At 49.4% G+C, this 22940-nt stretch overlaps 1 protein-coding gene across 1 annotated transcript in view; it reads left to right on the plus strand.

The window, feature by feature from the left end:
• The window catches only part of JMY (junction mediating and regulatory protein, p53 cofactor), a 41268-nt gene that overhangs the window by 12592 nt on the left and 5736 nt on the right, over positions 1 to 22940 (plus strand). The window contains exons 2-7 of the mRNA XM_058656284.1: positions 10987 to 11160; positions 14813 to 14963; positions 17751 to 17920; positions 19659 to 19824; positions 20172 to 20356; positions 20577 to 20663. Coding sequence (XP_058512267.1) covers positions 10987 to 11160; positions 14813 to 14963; positions 17751 to 17920; positions 19659 to 19824; positions 20172 to 20356; positions 20577 to 20663 — 933 coding nt within the window. The remainder of the gene's footprint in view (positions 1 to 10986; positions 11161 to 14812; positions 14964 to 17750; positions 17921 to 19658; positions 19825 to 20171; positions 20357 to 20576; positions 20664 to 22940) is intronic.

The following is a 22940-nucleotide window of genomic DNA, read 5'->3' on the forward strand; positions in this document are numbered from 1 at the left end:
CAGTTTAATCACATCCTAAGGTTGTTAGGAAGAATTAAAAAGTGTATGTGAAGTTGTTGGCATGGTGTCTGGCAGGTAGAAACCCTCAGTAAGTATCACCTACTATTATCACATTTTTTCATCAATTTTTTTTTTGTTGCCAGCGATCCTAGTTGACTGTCCCTCATGCATCCAGTATGTATCTGCTGAGGACCAGGCTTGCCACAACAGGGGCTGGCATGTCAGACTGCATGTTGAATATTTCCAAAGTAGGGGCAGATGTTGTGGCACAGTAGGTTTCCTCTGTAACTGGTTATTGAGTTAGAAACCAAAGTGAAGAGTCACAGGAAAGGAGTGCATGCACGGGGCCTTTAGGCAGCTCTCTTTCCATTGTGCTTGTGAGGGAGAGACAGAGAAGTTCCCCACACACTGGTTTGCTCTCCATAGGCTCAGAGCAGCTCAGGCTGGCCCAGTGTGGGTCACAGGGGCCAGTCTGAGCTGCCGTCTGCTGGGTCCTTGCATGGACATGAAGGCACAGTGCAGGCCTGATACAGGATGCCAGCGTCCCATGCAGCAACTTAACTGTCCCAGTTTTCTCAAGATGGTTTGTAGAAGTCTTGCTCAAGTTTAGAACCTTGTAAGTTCTGGCCCTACAGACACTTTTGCATTTCAGCCGAGTTTTCTTTCACGTATCAGATAGTTAAGACCTTCTAGGTAGAGCGCCAACCGATCTTATCAGGGTTGGTTGAAAGAGGATTGCAATAAGTAAGCGATCAGGGAAACTAGAAGGAGTGATGTGTTCTTACAAGGCCAATGTATTTTATTTTTATTAGAAAGATACAGAGAGGAAGAGAAACAGAGAGAAAGATCTTCTATCCGTTGATTCATTCCTCAACTGGCCACAATGGCTGGAGCTGTGCCAATCTGAAGCCAGGAACCCGGATTCTCTTCCAGGTCTCCCACACAGGTGCAGGGTCCCAAGGCTTTGAGCCGTCCTTGACTGCTTTCCCAAGCCATAAGCAGGGAGCTGGATGGGAGGTGGAGCAGCTGGGACATGAACCAGTGACCATATGGGATCTCAGAACATGCAAGGTGAGGACTTTAGCTGCTAGGCTATCACTCCAGGTCCAAGGCCAGCGTATTTAAGACTAATAGTCTTAAAGATATAATACTCTTTGCTTCATGTCTTTTAAGTGGATCAGTGGAGCAAAATAATTACCTCAGATTTGACAGCAGATGTGCCTGGTTTGGAACTAGTAGTTGAGCACCTCACTCAGCAGGCCTGAGCCCTGTGTGCCCGAACTTCCTTAATCCTACATAACCCAGTTTTCTTCAAAGTTTCTTCCTAGTCTTACTTTGCACATTTTTGTAACATTTATGCATATTTCTAACTTCATAGAGTGCTGATGTCCAAAGCTCAGCTTTCCATTCCCTGGACTTTGTTAGTTTACAGCTAACAAAATAGGAAATTAAACTAATTGTAACAGCCGAGTAATTAGTGTTTCACCTGGTCTTTTATCATGAATTGCAGAAAATTATCTAGACTAGTAAATTGCATCTTTTTTTTTTTAAAGATTTATTTTTATTACAAAGTCAGATATACAGAGGAGGAGAGACAGAGAGGAAGATCTTCCATCCGATGATTCACTCCCCAAGTGAGCCGCAACGGCCAGTGCTGCGCCGATCCGAAGCCGGGAACCAGGAACCTCTTCCGGGTCTCCCACGCGGGTGCAGCATCCCAATGCATTGGACCGTCCTCGACTGCTTTGCCAGGCCACAAGCAGGGAGCTGGATGGGAAGTGGAGCTGCCGGGATTAGAACCGGCGCCCATATGGGATCCCGGGGCGTTCAAGGTAAGGACTTTGGCCGCTAGGCCACGCCACTGGGCCCTAAATTGCATCTTTTGAAATGAAGTTGTTAAGATGCATCTTTAAGATTGGAAGAATGTGACACTTAATCACCAAGACAGATGAATAAGTTAGCAGTGTCAGGTGAGATGCCAGTGGCCTCTGCGGGCCTGTTGGCTTAGTTGCACATAGCCTTGTAAAGTGCTGGTAGGCATGTTTCATGTTTGCGCAGGCTGCCTCGTTGTCCCCTGGGTGACACATACCACTAGGGCTGTCCTGGTGAGTTAGTGTCTCAAGTGTAGCATTTCCTCTCCTGTCTGGAAGAGGAGCTCCAGGAAGCCGAGTGTCTGAGGGCTGGGCCGTTCCATTGTGACCTTCGAGGACCTGGAAGGGACGTGAGAACTTGGAGAGCTGTTGCTACCGTTTTTTCTCCTCCTTTCAACACTTTGGGTATTTCAGAAATTTGGGTGCCATTTTCCAGTGAACTGAAAGGATTTCTGAGTTAGCTTGCAAGGAGAGACAGGTCACAAGTTGCAGCATTGGTTCTAATCCTAGCGGCTCATGTGCCTGGGAAGGGAGCTGCTGACGGTCCAGCTGCCTGGGCCTTTGCCATCCACATGGAGGACGCATGTCGTCATAGTCGAGCTCCTGACTTCAGCCTGGCCCAGTCGGGGGTGTTGTGGACATTTGCAGAGTAAGCCTGTGGATGCAAGATCCTTGCTTGCTATACCTTTCAAATAAATAGTATTTTAAACTGTGAAAGAATAGTTTGTGATTCACTATAAAGAAGCATCTTGCTTTGCTGTTTCCTGTTTATTTTTTTTATCCCACCTTTCTTTAATGGGTGTGCAATGGGAGGCAGGCTCCAGCCTGGAGGCAGTAAGCGCCATGGTCTGAGCTGAGTCGAAGTTGACCACTCCAGCAGCCACTGTTATTTTATTGGCTCTCCTTTTTTCCCTTGTAGCGTAAAATAGATGATTTCACATCGGATTTCATCACTTTAAGTGCTAGGCAGGCCCACAGGAGGAGAGCAGAGAGCATCCTCTGACTGTGTCACACCCCAGCTTCAGGGAACAGTGCAGCTTGTGACCTATAGTGAAGGGAGGAAGGGCATGATTTCATATTTCTGTTTCTCTGTGTGAGCCGGAACACCTTGGGGGTGGATTGGGGAGGAGAGGAGCAGGCATGGAGTGGGAAGACTTGCATGCATGTACTTGTAGAGTGATCACTCAGCCAAACGTAGACACGTACAGCTGCTCCACCTCCTCCCAGCCCCCTCTGGATCACTCTTTTTGGAGGCAAGTGCTCCTAAGTTTCTTTGTTACATGGACAAAGGTCTGTACATATAACTTCCAAATGGGGGCCTGGCATGGTAAACTAGTGGCCAGGGTCCTCGCCCTGCATGCACTGGGATCCTATGTGGGCACTGGTTTGTGTTTCGGCTGCTCCGCTTGCCATCCAGCTCCCTGCTTTTGGCCTGGGAAAGCAGTGGGGATGGACCAGTGGATGGGGGATCTTTCTGTTTCCTCTCTGTAAAAAAGTCTGACTTTCCAATAAAAATAAATAAATCTTAAAAAAATTTCAAATGGAAAGATATGATTTACTTTTTTTAAAAAAAGAGGTTTGTTTGTTTGTTATTGGAAAGGCAGATTTACGGAGAGAAGAAGAGAGGAAGGAAGATCCTCCATTTGCTGTTTTATTTCTTAAATGGGCTGCAATGGCCAGAACTGAACTGATCAGAGAGGAGGAGAGACAGAGAGGAAGATCTTCCTCCGATGGTTCACTCCCCAAGCGGCCGCAACGGCCAGTGCTGCACCGATCTGAGGCCATCTGAGTCAGGAGCTCTTCTGGGTCTCCCACGCGGGTACAGGGTCCCAAGCTTTGGGTCTTCCTCAACTGCTTTCCCAGGCCACAAGCAGGGAGCTGGATGGGAAGCGGAGCTGCCGAGATATGAACCGACACCCATAATGGGTCCTGGTGCAAGCAAGGTGAGGACTTTAGCTGCTAGGCTACCGCACCAGGCCCAAGTTGCTAATCTTATGTTATCGTTTCTGTTGGGGCTTGCAGCCTCGCATGTGACAGTTGGTCTTCCAGTCTTGCCATTCCTGCTTGCCTGAATGATACCTTTTCAGTCTTCAGAGAACGAGGTTTCTTTGATTTGGAAAGTAGCTCCCGAAAGGCTAATCCTTCATGAACTAGACAAGTCTTAGAAAAACAAGGCTTTTTGACTTCCCTTTGGCTGCAGCCTCAACCAGGATTTCATGGGGCCTGGCCTGTGTTCTGTTTGCTAGCCCTCCACCCTCACAGAAAGCTGTTTTCAGCGTGCAGGGTGGGTTGATGAACGAGTGAGGCTGGCCTGTGTCGGCCTGTATTGATTGGTCAGGTGCTGCTCTTGGCCTGTTGACAGCTTGGCTTATCTTATGATTCCTGAGCGCTGAGCTAGCCTCGCGTACTGAGCACATCACGTTGGGTTGTTCTCACAGACTGAAGGGTTTGACCTGCTCGTGTTTTGGTAAGGGTCATGGACGCTGGTGTGTGGTGTGTTTGCTTGTAATGTCTTTTTGCTGCTGCCTGATAGGCATGATGATGAGCTAGGAAGAGTTCTGGTAGAAAGATCCCATAACGTCCTGTGAACCCAGGAGGGCTGATTCTGTTCCTGGTGGAAGCTCAGTGTGTTGACCAGCTGTAGGCCTGTTCTGTTAGATTACTGTCTTTTAAGGAGTTCATCAGTTTTACTTAAGTTTTTACTTAAGTTGTAAAATTTGTGGCCATAGTGATTAGCGGTTTTTTAAATCCTTTTACCATCAGTGGTAGTTGGGTCTTTTCAAGTCTGATGTTAGTAGTTTGTGTTGTCCATTTTTTTTTATCATTGCAAAAAGTTTATCAGTTCCTTTTGTTTATAATTTTTCCCGAGTTCCTGATTAAGATTTTCCTTATTTATCTGATTTGTCTATCTTTTTAGTTGGATACATATTATTTTTGATAAGTTTTACATTTTTGATTAGGGTCAAGGGCTTGAGGAAAGTGGGTGAGACCATTGTTTTGACATTCTCTTTTTTTCTTTCCTGTATCAAGGGGGAGGGGAGATAAGCGGAGAAGCCACCCCCAGCCTCCCAACCATCCCAGGGTCCCCAGTGTGGGGCATGCACCGAGGGTTCTGCTCAAGTGGGGTTTACAGTTCAACAGTTCTGTATTGCTGCCGATCTTGCCATTCCAATCATGATGAAATATCTCCAGACTCCACTTGATTTTTCCCTTAATTTTTTACTATTTCCTCTGCTTTGAATTTTTTTAGATTTACTTGAAAGGCAGATAGGAAGAGACAAAGATCTTCTATCCACTGGTTCACTCGCCAGATGGCTGCAATGGCTTGAGCTGAATTGATCTGAAGCCAGGAGCTTCTTCTGGGTCTCACATGTGGGTGCAGGGTCCCAAAGGCTTCATTCATCCTCCACTGCTTTCCCATGGCACAGCCAGGACATGGGATGCTGGTGTCGCGGGTGGAGGGTTGCCCAGCTATATCGTACTGGCCCTTTACTTTGACTTTTAGAATTGTACTTTGTATTTGAGAGACAGGCCTAGAGCTCCCCTCTGTTGGTTTAACCCATAATGGCAGAAACACCTGTGTTGGACCAGGAGCCAGGAGCTCGGTTCAGGTGGGTCTCCCTGTTAGGTGGCAGGAATTCAAGCCATGGCTTACTGTTTTCTCAGGGCCATGGAAGCAGGAAGATGAATCAGGAGCCGCCCTGGTTCCTGGTGTGGGATGCAGGGGCACTGGGCAGCAACTTGCCTGCTAGACCACAGGCCACTCCTGTATGGGTTCCATTTAGTCTTACCCTAGATTCCTAAAAGTGTAAATATAGGTTATTGATTCTTAGATCCTCTGGTTCAATGATTTATTCAGTGATACAAGCTTTTCCCAATTACTGCTTCAATGCATCCTGAAAATTTTCAAAGTTTTAATTTCCATTTTTATTGGTTTAAAACTTTTTTTGTGACCCACATGTGAAGAAGTGTTGCTGTCGTGGCTTGTGCAACAGTGTGCCCTGTGAAACTGGCATGCTGGATGTTCTTTTTTGTTTGTTTGTTTTTGGTGTTTTTTTTTATTCTGGATTTTTTTAAATTGTTTTTTCTCTTTTATTTCTTTTTTCCTTATTTATTTATTTAAAGATTCATTTATTTTCACTGGGAAAGCAGATACACAGAGAAGAGGCAGAGAGGAAGATCTTCCGTCCGATGATTGACTCCCTAAGCAGCCACAACAGCTAGAGCTGAGACAGTCCAAAGCCAGGAGTCTCTTGCGGGTCTCCCACACGGGTGCTGGGTTCCAAGGCTTTGGGCTGTCCTCAACTGCTTTCCCGGGCCACTAGATGGGAAGTGGAGCCACTGGGATTAGAACCAGCGCCCATATGGGATCCCGGTGCATTCAAGGCAAGGACTTTAGCCATTACACTATTGCGCTGGGCCGCCTTTATTTATCTTTTAATTTCACTTTTTATAATGATTATGTGGTGGATCAGGATGGGAAAGATTGAGGGTTTTTTGATTAATTTATTTTTATTGGAAAGACAGATTTACAGAGAGAAGAGAGGAAGAAAGATCTTCCTTCTGCTGGTTTACTTCTCAAGTGACTGCAGTAGTTGGAACTGAGCTGATCTGAAGCCAAGAGCCAGAAAGAAGCTTCCTCCTTGTCTCCCGCATGGGTGTAGGGTCCAAGGTTTTGGGTCTTCTTTCCTTCCTTCTACTGCTTTACCAGGCCACAGGTAGGGAAGTAGAGCAGCTGGCATGCAAACCAGTGCCCATATGGGAGTCTGGTGCTTGAGAGGTGAGGATTTTAGCCACTGAGCCACTGCGCTGGGTTCCTGGCTGGTCTACGTCTGCCCTAGCTGCCTGCTTGTGGTTTGGGAAAGCAGTAGAGAATGGGTCAAGTCCTTGGTGCCCTGGGAGACCCAGAAGCTAATGGCACCAGCTTTGGGCCTGCCCAGCTCTGGCTGCTGCGGCTGCTGGCCAGAGAACTAGTAGGTGGATGACCTTTCTCTGCAGAATCTGCCTCTCATTACAAAAACAACCAAAACAAAACAAAACAAAAACAACAACAAAAAAGAAGTTTGCTGTTAAATATTTCCACATGGAAGAAACCCTTTTCCCAGATTCAGACTATCCCAGCACGGGATGCCTGTGGCCATTTGGGGCCATGAGCAAAGGGAAGATCTTAGTCTCTTCCTTTCTGTAACTCCAGTAAAATAAAAATCCCGTAAAAATGTGAATGATTTCTGTTTTAATCCCATTGTAGTTTATATGACTTCTGTGCCTTTAAATTTGTTATGGTGTATTTTACATCCCAGAGGGTGTTGGGGTGAGGCTGTCATGTGCTTTAAGAATGTGTGTTGTGGTGCTCTTGGATGAGGTAGTCGGCAGATGGTGGTTCCATCCAGGTGATTGGTGGTGGTGGTGACTTCACAGTGATTTCTTTTTTTTTTTTTTTAGATTTTTTTTTATTTTGTATTATTCCTGCACGGAATGACAGTACTGCAGACAGAGGGTTAAGCAGTTGCATCACCTCCAGTCCCATAATCTTCAGGCTTTTAAAATATGTTGATATTCAGATCCTTCCACATTGCTATAATTCTGCTTTAGTCAGAACATATATACTCTGTGCTAAAGTTTTGTTTGAGTTTGACTTGTTTTCAGGGCTAACAGATTTGTTGGAGACTGTATGATGTTTATTTGAGAGAGTTGTAAAGGGAGGGGGGAGACAGAATGCTTCCATCTGCTGGTTCATATCCCACATGGCTGCAGTGGCAAAGCCTGGGAGGAGGGGCTTCCTCCAGGTCTCCCACAAGCTCTTGGGACCTTCCAGGCATGTTAACAGGGAGCTGGGGAGCAGCGCAACAGGGGAGCACAGACCAGCACTGCTGTGGGATGCTGGCTGAAGGCTTTGCCTGCTGTGCTGCCGCTGTGCAGCCTGTGACCAGCCCGTGTCAAGTTACAGTTAATGTAATTCCTTGTTTCTTTTAAAATGACTTGTTGTTTCTATGAACAGCAGAGCAAGGGGAGGGGAGAGAAAGAGCTAGAGGGAGAGTTAAGGTCTCTCGTGTTGGTGCTGGGCCACAGACACTTGGCCATCATCTGCAGGGAGCTGTAGCAGAGGTGGAGTGGCTGGGGCGTAGACTGATGCCTGAATGAGATGCCAGCATTGCAGGTAGTGGCTCTATCCTGCAGGCCACATTGCTGACTCTTGTAGTATTTTTAGAATTCCACTGCAATCTTATGTTTATAGCTATACTTCCACGTATTCTTCTAGTGGTTTCCATGGGGATATACCCTTCCTAGGGTGAATAATGTCCCCTTCACCTGAAGTGTGGGAGCCTGTGTGTGCCATGTGGTGGGTTCCTCTCCACCCCGTCCCTTCTAGCTGTTCAGTATGTGTTAGTCACATGTGCCACACATGTACACATATATACATTATATGCTCATGTGTTCCGTTCTGGAACAATCTGCTCATTTGTCACGTACGGTATTCTGTCTGAATTGTTAGTCATTTGAAGTCAGCATCCCTGTGTGCCTCTTACATGTTATTTTTCTCTGGCTCTTTTCAGAGGTAAATTTTTTTCTGAAATATCCTTATGCACCATTATCTGTTGCTGGAACCTGACTAAATATATCTTTAACATACTTTCCAGTCAGTTATCAGGATTCTGTTCATTTATTTTTTTGAAAAGTCTCTTTCACCTGCCCCCCAACATAGTTTTTTTTTTTCTCTTCAAAGATTTATTTTATTTTTATCACAAAGTCAGATATACAGAGAGGAGGAGAGACACAGAAGAAGATCTTCTGATGATTCACTCCCCAAGTGAGCGCAACGGCCAGAGCTGCGCTGATCCAAAGCCAGGAGCCACAAACTTCCTCAAGGTCTTCTACACGGGTGCAGGGTCCCAAGGCTTTGGGCTGTGCTTGACTGCTTATCCAGGCCACAAACAGGGAGCTGGATGGGAAGTGGAGCTGCTGGGACTAGAACTGGTGCTGTATAGGATCCCGGCGCGTTCAAGGCAAGGACTTTAACCATTATGCTATCGCGCTGGACTCCCCATTTCCTTTTAAATAAGATTGTTTACTGGCATTATTGTTGTGCTCTATTCCAATCAAGTGAAATGCAATCCAGTATTGGACTTTTCAGTATCAGTGTGCCTTTATTTTTATTTTTTTAAAGATTTATGTGCTTATTGGAAAGTCAGATCAGATTTACAGAAGGAAGGAGAAACAAAGATCTTGCATCTGCTGGTTCACTCCCCAAATGATTGGAGCTGAGCTGATCTGAAACCAGGAGCCAGGAGCTTCTTCTGAGTCTCCCCCATGGGTGCAGGGTCCCAAGGCTTTGGGCCATCCTAGACTGCTTTCCCAGGCCACAGGCAGGGAGTTGGATGGAAATGGGGCCGTCGGGACACAGACTGGCACCTGCATGGCATTCCGGCATTTACAAGATGAACTGTTGCCACTGCTCCCCAGTAGTTCCGTGCTGTGTCCGTGTGTGTACTCTGGGGTCTCTCTGTGTCCCTTGGCACTGTGGAGGTGAACTGTTCCGCTGGCCCCGCTGCCCCCGCTGCCCCCGGCAGCTCCGTGCTGTGGAGGTGTGTGCTGTGTGCTCTCTATGTCCCTTGGCACTGTGGAGGTGAACTGTCCCGCTGCCCCCGGCAGCTCCGTGCTGTGGAGGTGTGTGCTGTGTGCTCTCTGTGTCCCTTGGCACTGTGGAGGTGAACTGTCCCGCTGCCCCCGCTGCCCCCGGCAGCTCCGTGCTGTGGAGGTGTGTGCTGTGTGCTCTCTGTGTCCCTTGGCACTGTGGAGGTGAACTGTCCCGCTGGCCCCGCTGGCCCCGCTGTCCCCGGCAGCTCCGTGCTGTGGAGGTGTGTGCTGTGTGCTCTCTATGTCCCTTGGCAGTGGTAGTGCTGCTCTTCTATCTTTGCTGACTCTGAGTCTCTGTCATCTTGGGTTTTTTCCTCCATGTATTGTGTTTTGAATAGTTCTGTGTCCTTACTTCTTTGGAGGTCTGCTAATTTTAAATCATATCCTGGGGCTGTCAATGAGACATTGTAGCATGTCCGGATTGTTGCCTTCCCCCAGGTGCCTCCCTTGCAGAAGGCTGTAACTGCAATGTATACTAACTTCATTAAGTGTTGTCTAGGGTGTGCCTGCATGTACTCTGTGATGAGCCAGAAATTTCAAGATTTGGACTTGCTTTCTCTTTTTCTGGTGTCTTGCTTGTGTCATGAACTCCATGTTATGAATCTGAGCAAATGGGATAGATTTTTAAAAATTTGTACTTAAAAAGAGACCTCTTCTCTGTGCTGCAAGTGGTTATGCGAGTACTGTGGGCTTCTTTGCTTTCTTTTTTTAAGGTTTGTTTATTTGAATGTTGGAGTTAGAGAGAGAAAGGGAGACACAGAAGTTTCTTATTGCTCGTTTACTTTCCATGTTGCTGCAAGGGCCAGGGCAGAGCCAGATGAAGCCTAGAGCCTGCAGTTTCTCCTGGTGTCTCCCACAGGCCTAAGCACTTGGGCTGTCCTCTGCTTTTTCTTAGGCCATTAGCAGTGAGCTGGATTAGAAGTGGTAGGCTTGGGCCCGGCGTGATAGCGTAGTGGTTAAGGTCCTCGCCCTGCACGCTCCGGGATCCCATATGGCCGCCAGTTCTAGTCCTGGTGGCCGCCAGTTCTAGACCCTGCACCAATGTGGGAGACCTGGAAGGGCTCCTGGCTCCTGGTTTCAGATTGGCTCAGCTCCGGCCCTTGTGGCCGCTTGGGGAGTGAATTATTGGACAGAAGATCTTCCTCTCCGTCTCTTCTCCTCTGTATATCTGACTTTGCGATAAAAAAAAAAATAAATAAATCTTTAAAAAAAAAACCAAAAAGAAGTGGTAGGCTGGGCCAGGGCAGAGCCAGAACCTGGAACTCCTTCTGGTCTCCCCTGTACCAGTAGGGACTCCTGTAATTGGTCCGTCTTGCTGTGCCCTCACAGGTACATGATGAGGGAGCTGGATTGGACGTGGAGCAGCGATGTTAAGAAAAGCAGCTTTTTTAGTTCTCTCTTGCATTTGTGTTGCACAATTCTGCGGTCCTAAACAGGAACCATCAGATTTGCTAATAGGTTGTTGTGATTGATTCTGCAGCTCTTGGATAAGCACAAGAATACAGAGAGCATGGTGGAGCTCTTGGACCTGTACCAGCGGGAGGATGAGGCGTACAGCAGCCTGGCCGAAGCCACGACGGAACTCTACCAGTACCTGCTACAGCCGTTCCGAGACATGAGAGAACTCGCCATGCTGAGAAGGCAGCAGATCAAGGTATCCTGTGCTGTGGCCTGAGCCCAGCTGGCTGTGTGTCCTGATCACACACACTCACAGCTGTGTGTAGATACCTGGCTTCTGTCGACAGCCCTAGTGCAGGCTGCACAGCCCATTTTTATGCATCTTCAAAGCTAATTCTGTGTAATGTATTGTGTTTGTGACCCAGCTGTGATGGTCCTGGGCAGTGCTCACTCCTGCTTCCTGCAAGGACCCTCGCCTATCTCTGTCTCCCTTGTAATGTTTTGAGTACTGTTTAGTTCTACTATTTCTTCATCACGAGGTTTGTTTTGAAAGCCACAGTGATTTAATGGTAGAGCTTCAAAGTCACAAGCAGCTTTTAAGGTTGCATTTTATAGCCGATCTCAGATTATGACACTTGCTAAATCAACGGGTCAAGATGGTGTATTTATATAAAGGGTTAACTTGGGGCGTCGCTAGCGGAGTGTATTTGAGAGCATTAGCAGTGCATGGGGCAGGGCACGGATGTGGGAATAGGCAAGTGTCTCCCTTTCCCTTGATTCACAAGTCAGGATATAGAACAGCAAAGTGCCACAAGTGACATGTCTCCTTTGTGTTGTCACTCAATATTGTGATAGACCTAGCACTTGGATTGCTGCAGTACTGTGCAGCTATCCTGGCCAGTGTGGCCTGCAGCCTAGCGCGTCAGGCTCTGCTCTCCATGAACCACCCTGACTGCTCTGGGTCTCTGGAGCATATGGGAACCAGGAGGACCCAGCATGTATCTTACGCACATGTGCCATTGTTAAAAAAAGATTTATTTTTATTGGAAAAGCAGATTTACAGAAAGAGAAGGAGAGACAGAAAGATCTCCCATCCACTGATTCACTCCCCAAATTGCTGCAGTGACCAGAGCTGAGCCGATCAAACCCTGGGAGTCAGATGTTTCCTCCAGGTCTCCCATATGAGTGACAGCAACTGCTGGAACTGAGCTGATCAGGAGCCAGGAGCCTCCTCTGGGTCTCCCACATTGGTGCAGGGTCCCAAAGCTTTGGGCCGTCCTCGACTGCTTCCCCAGGCCACAAGCAGGGAGCTGGATTGGAAGCAGGGCCACTGGGATTAGAACCGGTGCCCTGTGCTTGTATTTCTAAGATTTATTTGAAATATAACTCTTACCCACAGGTAGAGGGAGAAGGAGAGAGGTGAGGGAAAGGGAGGAGAGAGTAAATAAACCGAAGGAGAGGGAGGTGGGGTGGGGGTTTTGATGAATTTTCTGCGCTGGCTTGCTCCCATATAATTGTGTGATGAAGAAAAGCTTTAAAGTATGATGCATTTACTTTCTCGGGTGCATCACCAGGGAATTGGATCAGAAGTAGAGCAGCTGAGACACAAAATGGTGCCCATATAGGATGTCGCGTAGCAGGCAGAAGCTTAGCTCACTATGCTATGCAATAAACCCCAGTGTGTATTCTTTAGACAGGGGGAAAAAATCCTATTCATGATCTACCCACCAGAAGATGTTATCTGTATCAGTACATTCTATACTTCTAGAGCAGAGACAGATCTTCCATCTACTGGTTCACTCCCAACATGACCGCAGTGGTCTGAGCTGAGCCCATGCAAAGCCAGGAGGTAGGAGCTTCTTCCTGGTTTGTCATGTGAGTTCGGGGTCCCAAAGGCTTTAGGCCGTCCTCCCTCCTTTCTAGGGCCCCAAACAGCGAGGTGGATGGGAAGTACAGCAGCCAGGGCATAAGCCAGAACCCATAAGGGATCCTGGTGGATGCAAGGTAAGGATTTAGGCACTAGGCTTTTTTTTTTCTTTTACGATTTATTTATTTTTATGGGAAAGGCAGATATACAGAGAGAAGAAACATAGAGAAAGATCTTCCATCTGCTGGTTCACTCCTCATGTCACTGCAACGGCTGGAGCTGAGCCGATCTGAAGCCAGGAGCCTCCTCTGGGTCTCCCTTGCGGTGCAGAGGCTCAAGGCTTTGGGCCGTCCTCGACTGGATGGGAAGCAGGGCCGCCGGGATTAGAACCGATGGCCATATAGAATCCCAGTGCATGCGAGGCAAGGACCTTAACCACTAGGCTACCACGCCAGGCCCTGGGCCTTTTTTTTTTAAGCATTTCAAAAATAATTCATCTCTCTTAAAGAGTTACAGAGAGAAGGAAGCCCATAGAGGGCTGTCGCTGGTGTAGTCCTAGTGGCCTCAGCGAGCAGGTTGGGCAGAACTGAAGCCGGGAGAGAATGTCTCACTAGGATGGTAGGGCCCAGATACTCGGGCCCCTCTCTCCTGCTTCTCCCATTCCAGTGGCAGGTAGTTGACATGGCAGTGCAGCGGCTAGGATTCCAGGCGGTGGCTTTAGCCTCTCTGTCACAGCAGTGGCCCCACTGGCTCTGCTAGTGTGATTCCAGCCAAGAGTATGGTTCTGGGGTCCTCTCCTCTAGGAATGCTGCCGTCTCCATGTGGTCTGCAGGACGGCCTGCTCAGCCCCACCCCCTCTGCAGCTGCTTACAGCCCTCCTATCACTCTCCCGTGGGCAGGGCACACCTACACGCACACCTCCACCCCTGCCTTGGCCTGCTGACGTTTTTCTGTTCTGTTCCATCCCCTCCTGTTCTCAGAACAGTGTTCACCTTCCTCAGTGACAAAATGTAGGGAATCAGGCTGCTTGCATCAGGTGACAATGGTGTGTGCCACGAGGAGCTTGGGGAGAAGGCAGGAAGGGTGCACTGCTGTGTGTGGGCTGAGTGACATGCATGCTTCTTGTCCACAGATAACACCAAGGTGGGCCTGGTGCGATGGCTCTATGGCTAAATCCTCACCTGGAAGCACTGGGATCCCATATGGGTACTGATTGCTGTCCCAGCTGCCCCACTTCCCACCCAGATTCTTGCTTGAGGGCTGGGAAAGCAGTCGAGGATGGCCCAAAGCCTTGGGACCCTGTACCTGCGTGGGAGACCCAGAGAAGGAAGCTTCTGGCTCCTGGCTTCAGACTGGCTCAGTTCCGGCCATTGCAACAAATATTTCTATCTCCTCTTTATAAATGATATGCCTTTCCAATAGAAGTAAATGAAGGAAGGCAGGAGGGCAAGCAAGCACCAAGGTCAGCCTCTCTGGAATCCGGGATTGAATTCAGATGACTTCATCTTGGATTCATACTTTCCTAAATCTGTTTGATGGAAATGGCTTGTTTAGTGAAATGGCTTATGTGATTTGTACGTGCTAATATCATTCCTGCTAGCTGTTGAGTGATTGGCATTCCTCACTGATACCTTGTTGAGTTGCTCATGTTTTCTCTGTGTTAGAGCAGGAGGTATACTCCTGGCCGATGGTTGGGATTGCCGAGTTGCACGTTACATCCACGATCAAAGTATACCTGCGCAGCGTTGGAAATGCACTTTTATACTAATGTCATGTCTGCACATTTTGTTTTAGCATTTACCTCATGTCACACCAATAATTTGTAACCTGGTTCTTGCAAGGAAGTCATGACCACAGCCTGCCAAAATGATCGGGTTATCCTTTGCTCAGATACAAAGTGAGGGGAGGACGGAGTTGTCTGTTTCAGATACTATGTGTAAACCAATAGATTCTCCTAGGCGATACTGACCAAGATTCAGGAAATGTTTGAGGAGTGAAGAAAAGAAGTGAAGTTCTCCTTTCTCCCTTGCTCTCTCTAAAGATCTCCATGGAGAATGATTATCTGGGACCCCGAAGAATCGAAAGCCTTCAGAAAGAAGATGCGGATTGGCAGCGGAAAGCACACATGGCCGTCCTGTCTATCCAGGACCTCACTGTCAAGTATTTCGAAATCACCGCTAAAGCACAGAAAGGTACGCTCCTCGGGGCAGTTGGCCTTGTCAGAAAGTTTGAGGGGAAAATATGTGGCCAAATATTGTTGAAAAAGCAAAATTAAGTGCATGGATGCAGTCAGAGACATACGGTGCCAGTGGTGACAGCCTGTGGCAGGGAGGGAGCTGCAGAACTTCTGTGGTAAGTGAAGCACCTGTTTTCCTAGAGTTAGCAGGTGCTTTGACACCATCAGTAAAAACTGTGAAAGTTTTAATGAGCCTAAACCCTAAAGGACAATCTTTATTAAGGGCTTTTGTTTGTTTCCATAGACAGAGAGAGACAGATGTTGTGTCTTCTGATTGACTCCCCAGGGGCTCTTAGAGCTGGGCAAGGCCCAAGCCAGGAGCCTGAACTCCATCCAGGGAGTGGCAGGGGCCCAAGCACTTAGTCCACACCTGCTACTTTCCTTAGACCCAGCAGCAGATGGGACTCGAACTGGTGCTCTGATGTGGGACACTAGCCTGGTAGCCGGTGGCTCCTGTGCAGTGGGATTGGTCAGTGTGTATGCACTGTCTGGTGTTGGGAAGCATGAAATTGATAGTATTGGCAAAGTGTTTGCAAATGACATAACAAAGGACTTGTAATGAATTATAGTGAGAGTGTTTAGCACAGTAAACTCAGTAAGTATGCAAAGAGGCTAATGAAAGACATGGGAAAGGGATGTATGCTGCATTGCTCAGTTACACAGTGCACAGTAAAGCAGGGGAGAGGAACCTCTACTGAGCTGGCCCACCACCGAGCCATGGTGCCAGGGCCGGCTGCCTTGCCCACGGGCAAGCGGCAGTGCACGCAGTCAGAGTCACGTGGCGACTGCGCTGTCCACAGGACCGATACTGCAGGGACAGGGGCTTCTCCATAGTGAACATGGTGAACTAACGACCGTGGGGTAGAACCAGCATTAGAGGAGTGGTTTTCCTGCTGTGAACTTCAGCTTTGCTGGAGAGTCAGCTTTCATACAAGGACGACAAGATAGCGTATTGAGTTGTGCTGCAGGGATGTGATGCCCTGAGAGTGAGCCAGGGGATGGAGCTGCCCTCGCTCTGCTGTGGTCCCCAGTGGGGACCTGGAGAGAGACTCGTGCTCAGTAGTGTGAGCACCCACGGCAGCTGTGTGCACACGAGCTTGCTTCTCCTTGTCACTGGATCTCCTCAGCCTGTCCTGTGTGACTTGCCTTGGCTACGGAAGCATAGAAAGGAAATAGGGGAAAGAAGGCCAGCATGATTGCTCAGAGAATGGCTAAATCTTTATCTGGCAAGCACCTGGAATCCCACATGGGTGCCAGTTTGTGTCCTGGCTGCTTCCCTTCCCAACCAGCTCCCTGCATGTGGCCTGGGAAAGCAGTTGAGGACGGCCCAAAGCCTTGGGATCTTGCACCCACATGGGACACCCAAAAGATGCTCCTGGCTTCAGATCAGCTCAGTTCTAGCTTTGACTACTTGGGTAGTGAACCAGCAGATGGAAGATCTTTCTCTCTGCCTCCTCCCCACAAAAAAAGAAAAAAAAGCAATGCAAGTAGTTTCAAATGGTACATAGCTTTTGCTGTTTGTGGTGGGAAGAAGCTCCTGTTGCCAATCTGTGCCAATCTGAAGTGAAAGAAACACTTGAGTCCCCTTCTCTCCTTTTTTTTTTTTTTAAGATTTATTTATTTTTATTGGAAAGTCAGATATACAGACAGGAGAGAGAAAAAAGATCCTCTGTCCGCTGATGGCCACAATGGCTTTGGAACTGAGCCAGTCTGGGGCCAGGATCCTCCTCTGGGTCTCCCACGCGGGTGCAGGGTCCCAAGGCTTTGAGCCATCCTCGACTGCTTTCCCAGGCCACAGGCAGGGAGCTGGATGGGAAGTGGAGCAGTCGGGATACGATCCGGGGCCCATATGGAATCCCAGGGGATGTAAGGCGAAAACGTTGGCCGTAAGCTATCGTACCGGGCCCTTGTTTCTCTCCTTCTGGCCTCTCCAGCCTTACTGGTAGGTACTCCATGTCCTTACTGATGTCACTTGAGGACACTGAGCCAAAAGTCACAGCCCCAGCTGAGGTGGACTTGGTATTTTTCCCGAGAGCTGCAGGCAACATGCAGTGCAGTGCGGCGTTCCCTTCACAGTGCCTTTGGAAACCATCCAGGGAAGGCTGGGAATCCTCAGCTTCCATTGTTAACGTCAGTGAGGCCCGAGGGAGTGGTGGGACGTTAGGGGTGGGGAGCCTCACTCAGCAAATCCCCCAGCGGCCAGAATTGGGAAGCAGAAGCTGCCTTTACCCTCTGGTAGTCGGTCTTCAGATGTAGAGAGCAGCTGGTGGGGTTTGAGTGCTGCCTTCACTGTGCAGAGCGCCGAAAGGAAGGAGTTGCCTGTGTGGCTTTAACTTTTAAACACGGCTTTAAAATCTGAGATAGGGACCGGCACTGTGGATTAGTAAGTTAGGCCTGTGCCTGTGGTGTCTTCATCCCCTATGGATACCAGTTTGAGTCCTAACTCACCAGCTCCCTGTGAATGCACTTGGTAAAGCAGCAGAAGATGGCCCTGTCCTTTGAGACCCTGAAGAAGCTCCTGGCTCCTGGCTTTATACTAATGCAGCTCTGGCTGTTTGAGGCCATTTGGGAAGTGATGCAGCCGATGAAAAATCTTTTTTCTCTGTATGTCTGCCTTTCAAATAATAAAAGTAAATAAAGGTACTGTTGGACTCTTGAACACATAAGTTGAACTGTCAGTTTTCATGACATCGAGATGATAGAGTGTTGTGTGCATGTCACTCATGTCTCTGATTGCAACTAGCTGTGTACGACCGCATGCGGGCCGACCAGAAGAAGTTTGGAAAAGCCTCCTGGGCCGCGGCTGCGGAGCGCATGGAGAAGCTGCAGTACGCCGTCTCCAAGGAGACTCTGCAGATGATGAGGGCCAAGGAGATCTGTTTGGAGCAGAGGAAGCACGCCCTGAAGGAAGAGGTAACAGCACGCCACAGGCGCACGATGTCTGGCATGGGCCGTTGCCTTTTTTGTCCATGATGCGTGAGCTCCTAGGAGAGTTAGACACACGGTACCTCATACTTGGCAGTCATGACAGGCGGCAGTGCACTGTACACATCCTGGCTTTACTGGCAGTTACGAAGGGAGTTTTGCTCCCTGTAGAGACTGAGTGACTGTTCCCGGGCCGTGTCCCTTTGTTAGAGCTGGAGGTGCCCGGGCTCACCCCGTCACCTTTAGAAGTGGCAGCACCTCCCCTCACTCGGCTCCAGCAGGACCACTTCAGGGGTGAGCATTTGTTCCTGGAAGAGCTTCTTAGAAATCCTTACAAGTGTTTGTTCATCTAAAACCTAGCAGAGGTGATGCTTACCCAGTTAGTACCCACTGTTTCCCTGTGCTCTTGTTAATCCTCATTGTGCCCCGCACAGGCCTGCAGGCGCTGCGCTGGGGGGGGGTCGCAGCTGTCACCTGTGCTGGTGGTTATCCTAAGTGTTCCAGTCAGCAGAGATTGGAACATGGAATGTTCTTTGTTTTCTTCCTTGAGACAACTTTATTTTGGCACACATGCTTGTATTAAGCTGTCCTGGTTTTTTTGTTTGGGGTGGATTGTCACCTATATACACAGGATAAGCTGAAAAAAGCATTCATTCATTCATTTCCACACACCACGTCTTCCTCAGAGCGCCAGTGTCTGCTAAGGGCTGCAGGCCCAGAGGTTGAGGGCCAGTCAGGTGCTCCTGCTTGGTTGCTCATTCAGCATTTGTTGTCTTTTCCAAGTGTTTTCATGAAGGGTAAAGGTGAAGATGCGATGAATTGCATTCTTTCCCCTACACAAGCGTGTAAACACATGTAAGATGTTAGTGAGTGTTGGTGTCGGAGAATGTGACAGAGAGCTGAGGTCCTCCATCAGCCTTACCCAGAGAGGCCGGGGTCACGACAGCTGCCTGTTCCCAAAGCCCTGTTGCTCAGGGGCTCTGAAGGAGGGGAGGGGAGGAGCAAAAGCAGCTTCTAGAGTGGATTAGTGAATAAGTGAATATTTTTTTAAATAGGAATCCTGCTGTGCTTTTAAAGCTTTTCATCACTGTGAATGGTGGAGCCACAAGCAGTTCTCTGAAAGGAGTAAGAATAGCAGAGGTTTGAGCCAAGCTGAGCCTAGAATCTTGGTCTGTACCTGAGTGGTGTGGACCCATTTCCCTCGCAGGAACACTAGAGGAATGGAAGTGGAGCAGTCGGGCTGTCGGGCGGGCGCTGTGGTCCTGGCCTTCCAGGCGAGCCCAGCACTGCTGTGTCTGGTAGATCTCCCTGATTGACATCATAAGCCTGCCTTTTCCCTAGAGTTGCCTTCTCCATAGAGGCAGGTGGAAAGCTATGGTCTTGGGGGCCACACCCAGTGGCTCTTCAGTGTCTGAGCACAGCATATCCAGCAGAATGCACAGCCCTCCCCTACCTGACAGTCTGCCTGGAAGTCCAGAGGCCCTCTCACTGCACTCCATGTCCGGGCCTGATGGGCGTGGGAGACTCGGGTGGTCACCATGTCTAGATGGCAGGCTTCCCTGTCTCCAGCTCTTGTGCTGCTCCGCCCATACTTACTCAGCTGGCCGGCGGGGGGGAGTCTCCCATCTATGTGGCATGCATGTAGAGTGCTGGCCACACAGCACGTGTGTCTTCAGTGGGAGAGCGTCACCTGTGCTTCACAGAGGGAAATGTGTTGTTCCTGCAGATGCAGAGCCTGCAGGGTGGCACTGAGGCCATCGCTCACCTGGACCAGCTAGAGGCGGGTTATTATGACCTGCAGCTGCAGCTGTATGAAGTACAGTTTGAAATCCTCAAGTGTGAAGAGTTGCTGCTGACGGCTCAACTGGAGAGCATCAGGCGGCTCATATCAGGTACGACGTACTCTTGGTGCAGGTGCCATGGGGCCGGTGTGTGAGAGGTGGCCCAGAGAAGCCTGCTCGCCCGCTTAGGACATCAGCAGGCAGTTTTGGCCCCCGGTGAGGTGGCTGCAGCCAGAGTGTGACTGTTGCAGGGTGGAGTGGGCGGGGCTGTGGAGGTTCTGCTGGTTGTGGGCGCCTGTGCTGCCGCATGCAGCTGCCATACTGGGCACTTCTGGAGAATTCTCCCTGGACAAGGAGCCAAGGAGTGGGTCCAGCTGGGGGGCTTGAGCCCACTTCTGCCTGGCTGTATCCCAGCAGGCAGGTGTTGCAAGCTCCGCTTTTGTTGCTCCCCCTGGCAGAGAAGAGGGACGAAGTGGTGTACTATGACACATACGAGAGCATGGAGGCCATGCTGAAGGAGGAGCTGGCTGCCTCGGTGCTGGTGCAGAGGGAGGAGCTGCAGAAGCTGCAGCAGAAGGCACGCCAGCTGGAAGCCCGCCGCGGGCGGGTGTCCGCCAAGAAAGCCTACCTCAGAAACAAGAAGGTATGCAGGCGCAGAGCCCCGGGAGCTCCTCAGGCCTGGGTGGGTCACTGGGACATGCTCCGTTGCTCTGCTGGTGAGGCGTGCTCGGCAGTCTAGGCAAGGCCAGGATGGGCTTTTATTGGGCCCTCCTTGCCCTGTAGGTGTTCCATGCTGAGTCAAGTAAGCATCAGGGCGATGATTCGGGTTTCACCCGTGTTAAATCACATTTTATGTATTACAGGAAATTTGCATTGCAAAACACAAGGAAAAATTACAGCAGCGCACGCATAGTGAGGAGGAGTATGGAGCCCATCATGCAGCACAACTGGTAAGTGGGGCCCCGTGGAGTCTTGTGACTAGAGACTGATGGAAACCATAGTGAAGGAGATGGGTTGTAGAATTAGGTGTGTGTGTGTACAGTGTTGAGGCAGAATTGAGGCTGAGGATACAGAGTTCCCCCCCCACACACACCGCTCATGGTACAACCAGCATGGTGGACTAGTTACGGTCAGTGTGAGCAGCACTGAGACTGTCAGTGTGCTCACACAGGCTTGTCCTTGCTGCGCTGTGCCGTGCAGTTGGACGAGTGTGTCGTGCTGGGAGGACTCTTCGGTAGCATGCAGAGCAGTTGTAGTGTTTTAGATTCTTTGTTCCTCCCATGAGCCCCTTTCTCTCCCAAGTCCCAGCCAAAAGCTTGTTTCTGGCTTCATTGTGTTGCCTTTAACATATGTGGAAACTTCACAGAAGCTTATAGAAGAATGGATTCATAACATGTAAAGGGGAAGTGGAGATTACTTTTTTTTTAAGATTTTTTAAAGATTTTTTTATTGGAAAGTCAGATATACACAGAGGAGGAAAGACGGGAAAATTTCCGTCTGTTGATTCACTCCCCAAAAGGCTGAGACAGCCATGGCTGAGACGATCCAAAGCCAGGAGCCTGTAGCTTCTTCCAGGTCTCCCACGCGGGTGCAGGGTCCCAAGGCTTTGGGCCGTCCTCGACTGCTTTCCCAGGCCACAAGCAGGGAGCTGGATGGGAAGTGGGGCTGCCAGGATGAGAACTGGCACTCATATGGGATCACAGCATGTGCAAGGCGAGGACTTTAGTCACTAGGCTACCTCACAGGGCCCCCAAAGATTGCTTTTTAACCTGTTAATACTTACCCACAATGTGTGTAGTGTAGTGGGAATCAAGTTTATGCATTCCTGTGTATAGTAACCACAGTTGGGATTCACAAAGCTTCCCTTCGCAAAAGCGCACATGGAGTACGGTTCATAGAAACCTTCCAGAATATTTTATTGAGCTCATATTGCCTTCTGATAGCAGCCCTTTCCCTGCTTCATGCTCTGATTGCCCTGTCGCCTGGGTGTGACGCGTTTGTGTCAGTGTCCCCTCGCACGTGAGTAGAGCCTATCAGAAGGGGAGCAGCTGGAACTGAGCTTGCGTCCACACAGGGTGCTGCCATAGCCAGGCGCCCTGGAACAGCCCGGGGGCTGTTCTTACAGCCGTGCTCAGCTCTGTCCTTACTCTCCCAATGGGAGACCTTTGGGATGAGGTAGTGGTCCAGGTCCTCAGGGTGCTTGGCTTTGGTCTCGTGACAAACTGGCCTTGAGGAGTTCCTTTCTTGGGCAGTTCTCTGAAGGCCTTCTGCAAGACGTGGGCGAATGTTCCTCCTGCTTCTCGCACACCCTGCCCTTGCTTAGGTGGCCACTCACATTGATAGGATCACTGCCCGCCCCATGGTGCCCAGGCCAGGAGACTGCCTGCACCCGCTGCTCATGACTGCTGGCTGGGCGAGTGGGGACGAGCGGGGGATCTCTTTTCCTTCCCCACATTGTTGATCTGTTGCACTGGAAAGTCGTTGCCCCAAGGCATGCTCTTTTTCGTGAATGATTTAGTATCTTAATGTCTGTGTATTAGTTCTTTTCACTTTAAATTTAATTGGATAGACAGATTTTTACATAATTTTAATTTTTATTGGAAAGGCAGAGAGGAAGAGAGAAAGATCTTCCAATGGTTCACTCCCCAAAGGCCATAATGGCTGGAGCTGAGCCGATCCGTAACTAGGATCCAGGAACCCTTGTTGCTCCCCCCCGGCAGTAGAGAAGGCTGAAGAACTCAGGTCGTGTTTTGCTGGCTTCCTAGGGACACGAACCAGAGGCTGGCTGGGAAGTGGAGTCGGGGGATCAGCTGGCACTGTGACAGGATGCACGCATCCTGAGTGGTGTGGTGTGCCGTGCTACACAACATCTGCCCCACGTTGCTTTGTGTTTACAATGCTCGCGGTCCTTTAGGTGTGAGTTTTCTCTGGGAGCTGCCAGGGGTCCACGTGCAGCCCCAGGCACTCGAATGTGCCGTGTGTTCCCTGCCGTGTCCTGTGTCCCTTGTCCTGGAGGACCCGCTGGCTGCTTATAGCCCCCCGCCCCGCCAGGTGTGCCGGTGGTAGAAGGGGAGCCACAGGTTACTTTTGACTTGGAAATGTCTGGTTTTGTAGAAGACATTTCCAGGCCTGAAAAACCAAGCACAAGAGTCATCAACTAACGTACCTGTCTACAAAGTCCACAGCAGTCTCTCCTCCAGTTGGGGTTGATTATGGAGCAGTTTGTA

The sequence above is a fragment of the Ochotona princeps genome, chromosome 28 (assembly GCF_030435755.1).
Source record: "Ochotona princeps isolate mOchPri1 chromosome 28, mOchPri1.hap1, whole genome shotgun sequence".
NCBI lineage: Eukaryota > Metazoa > Chordata > Mammalia > Lagomorpha > Ochotonidae > Ochotona > Ochotona princeps.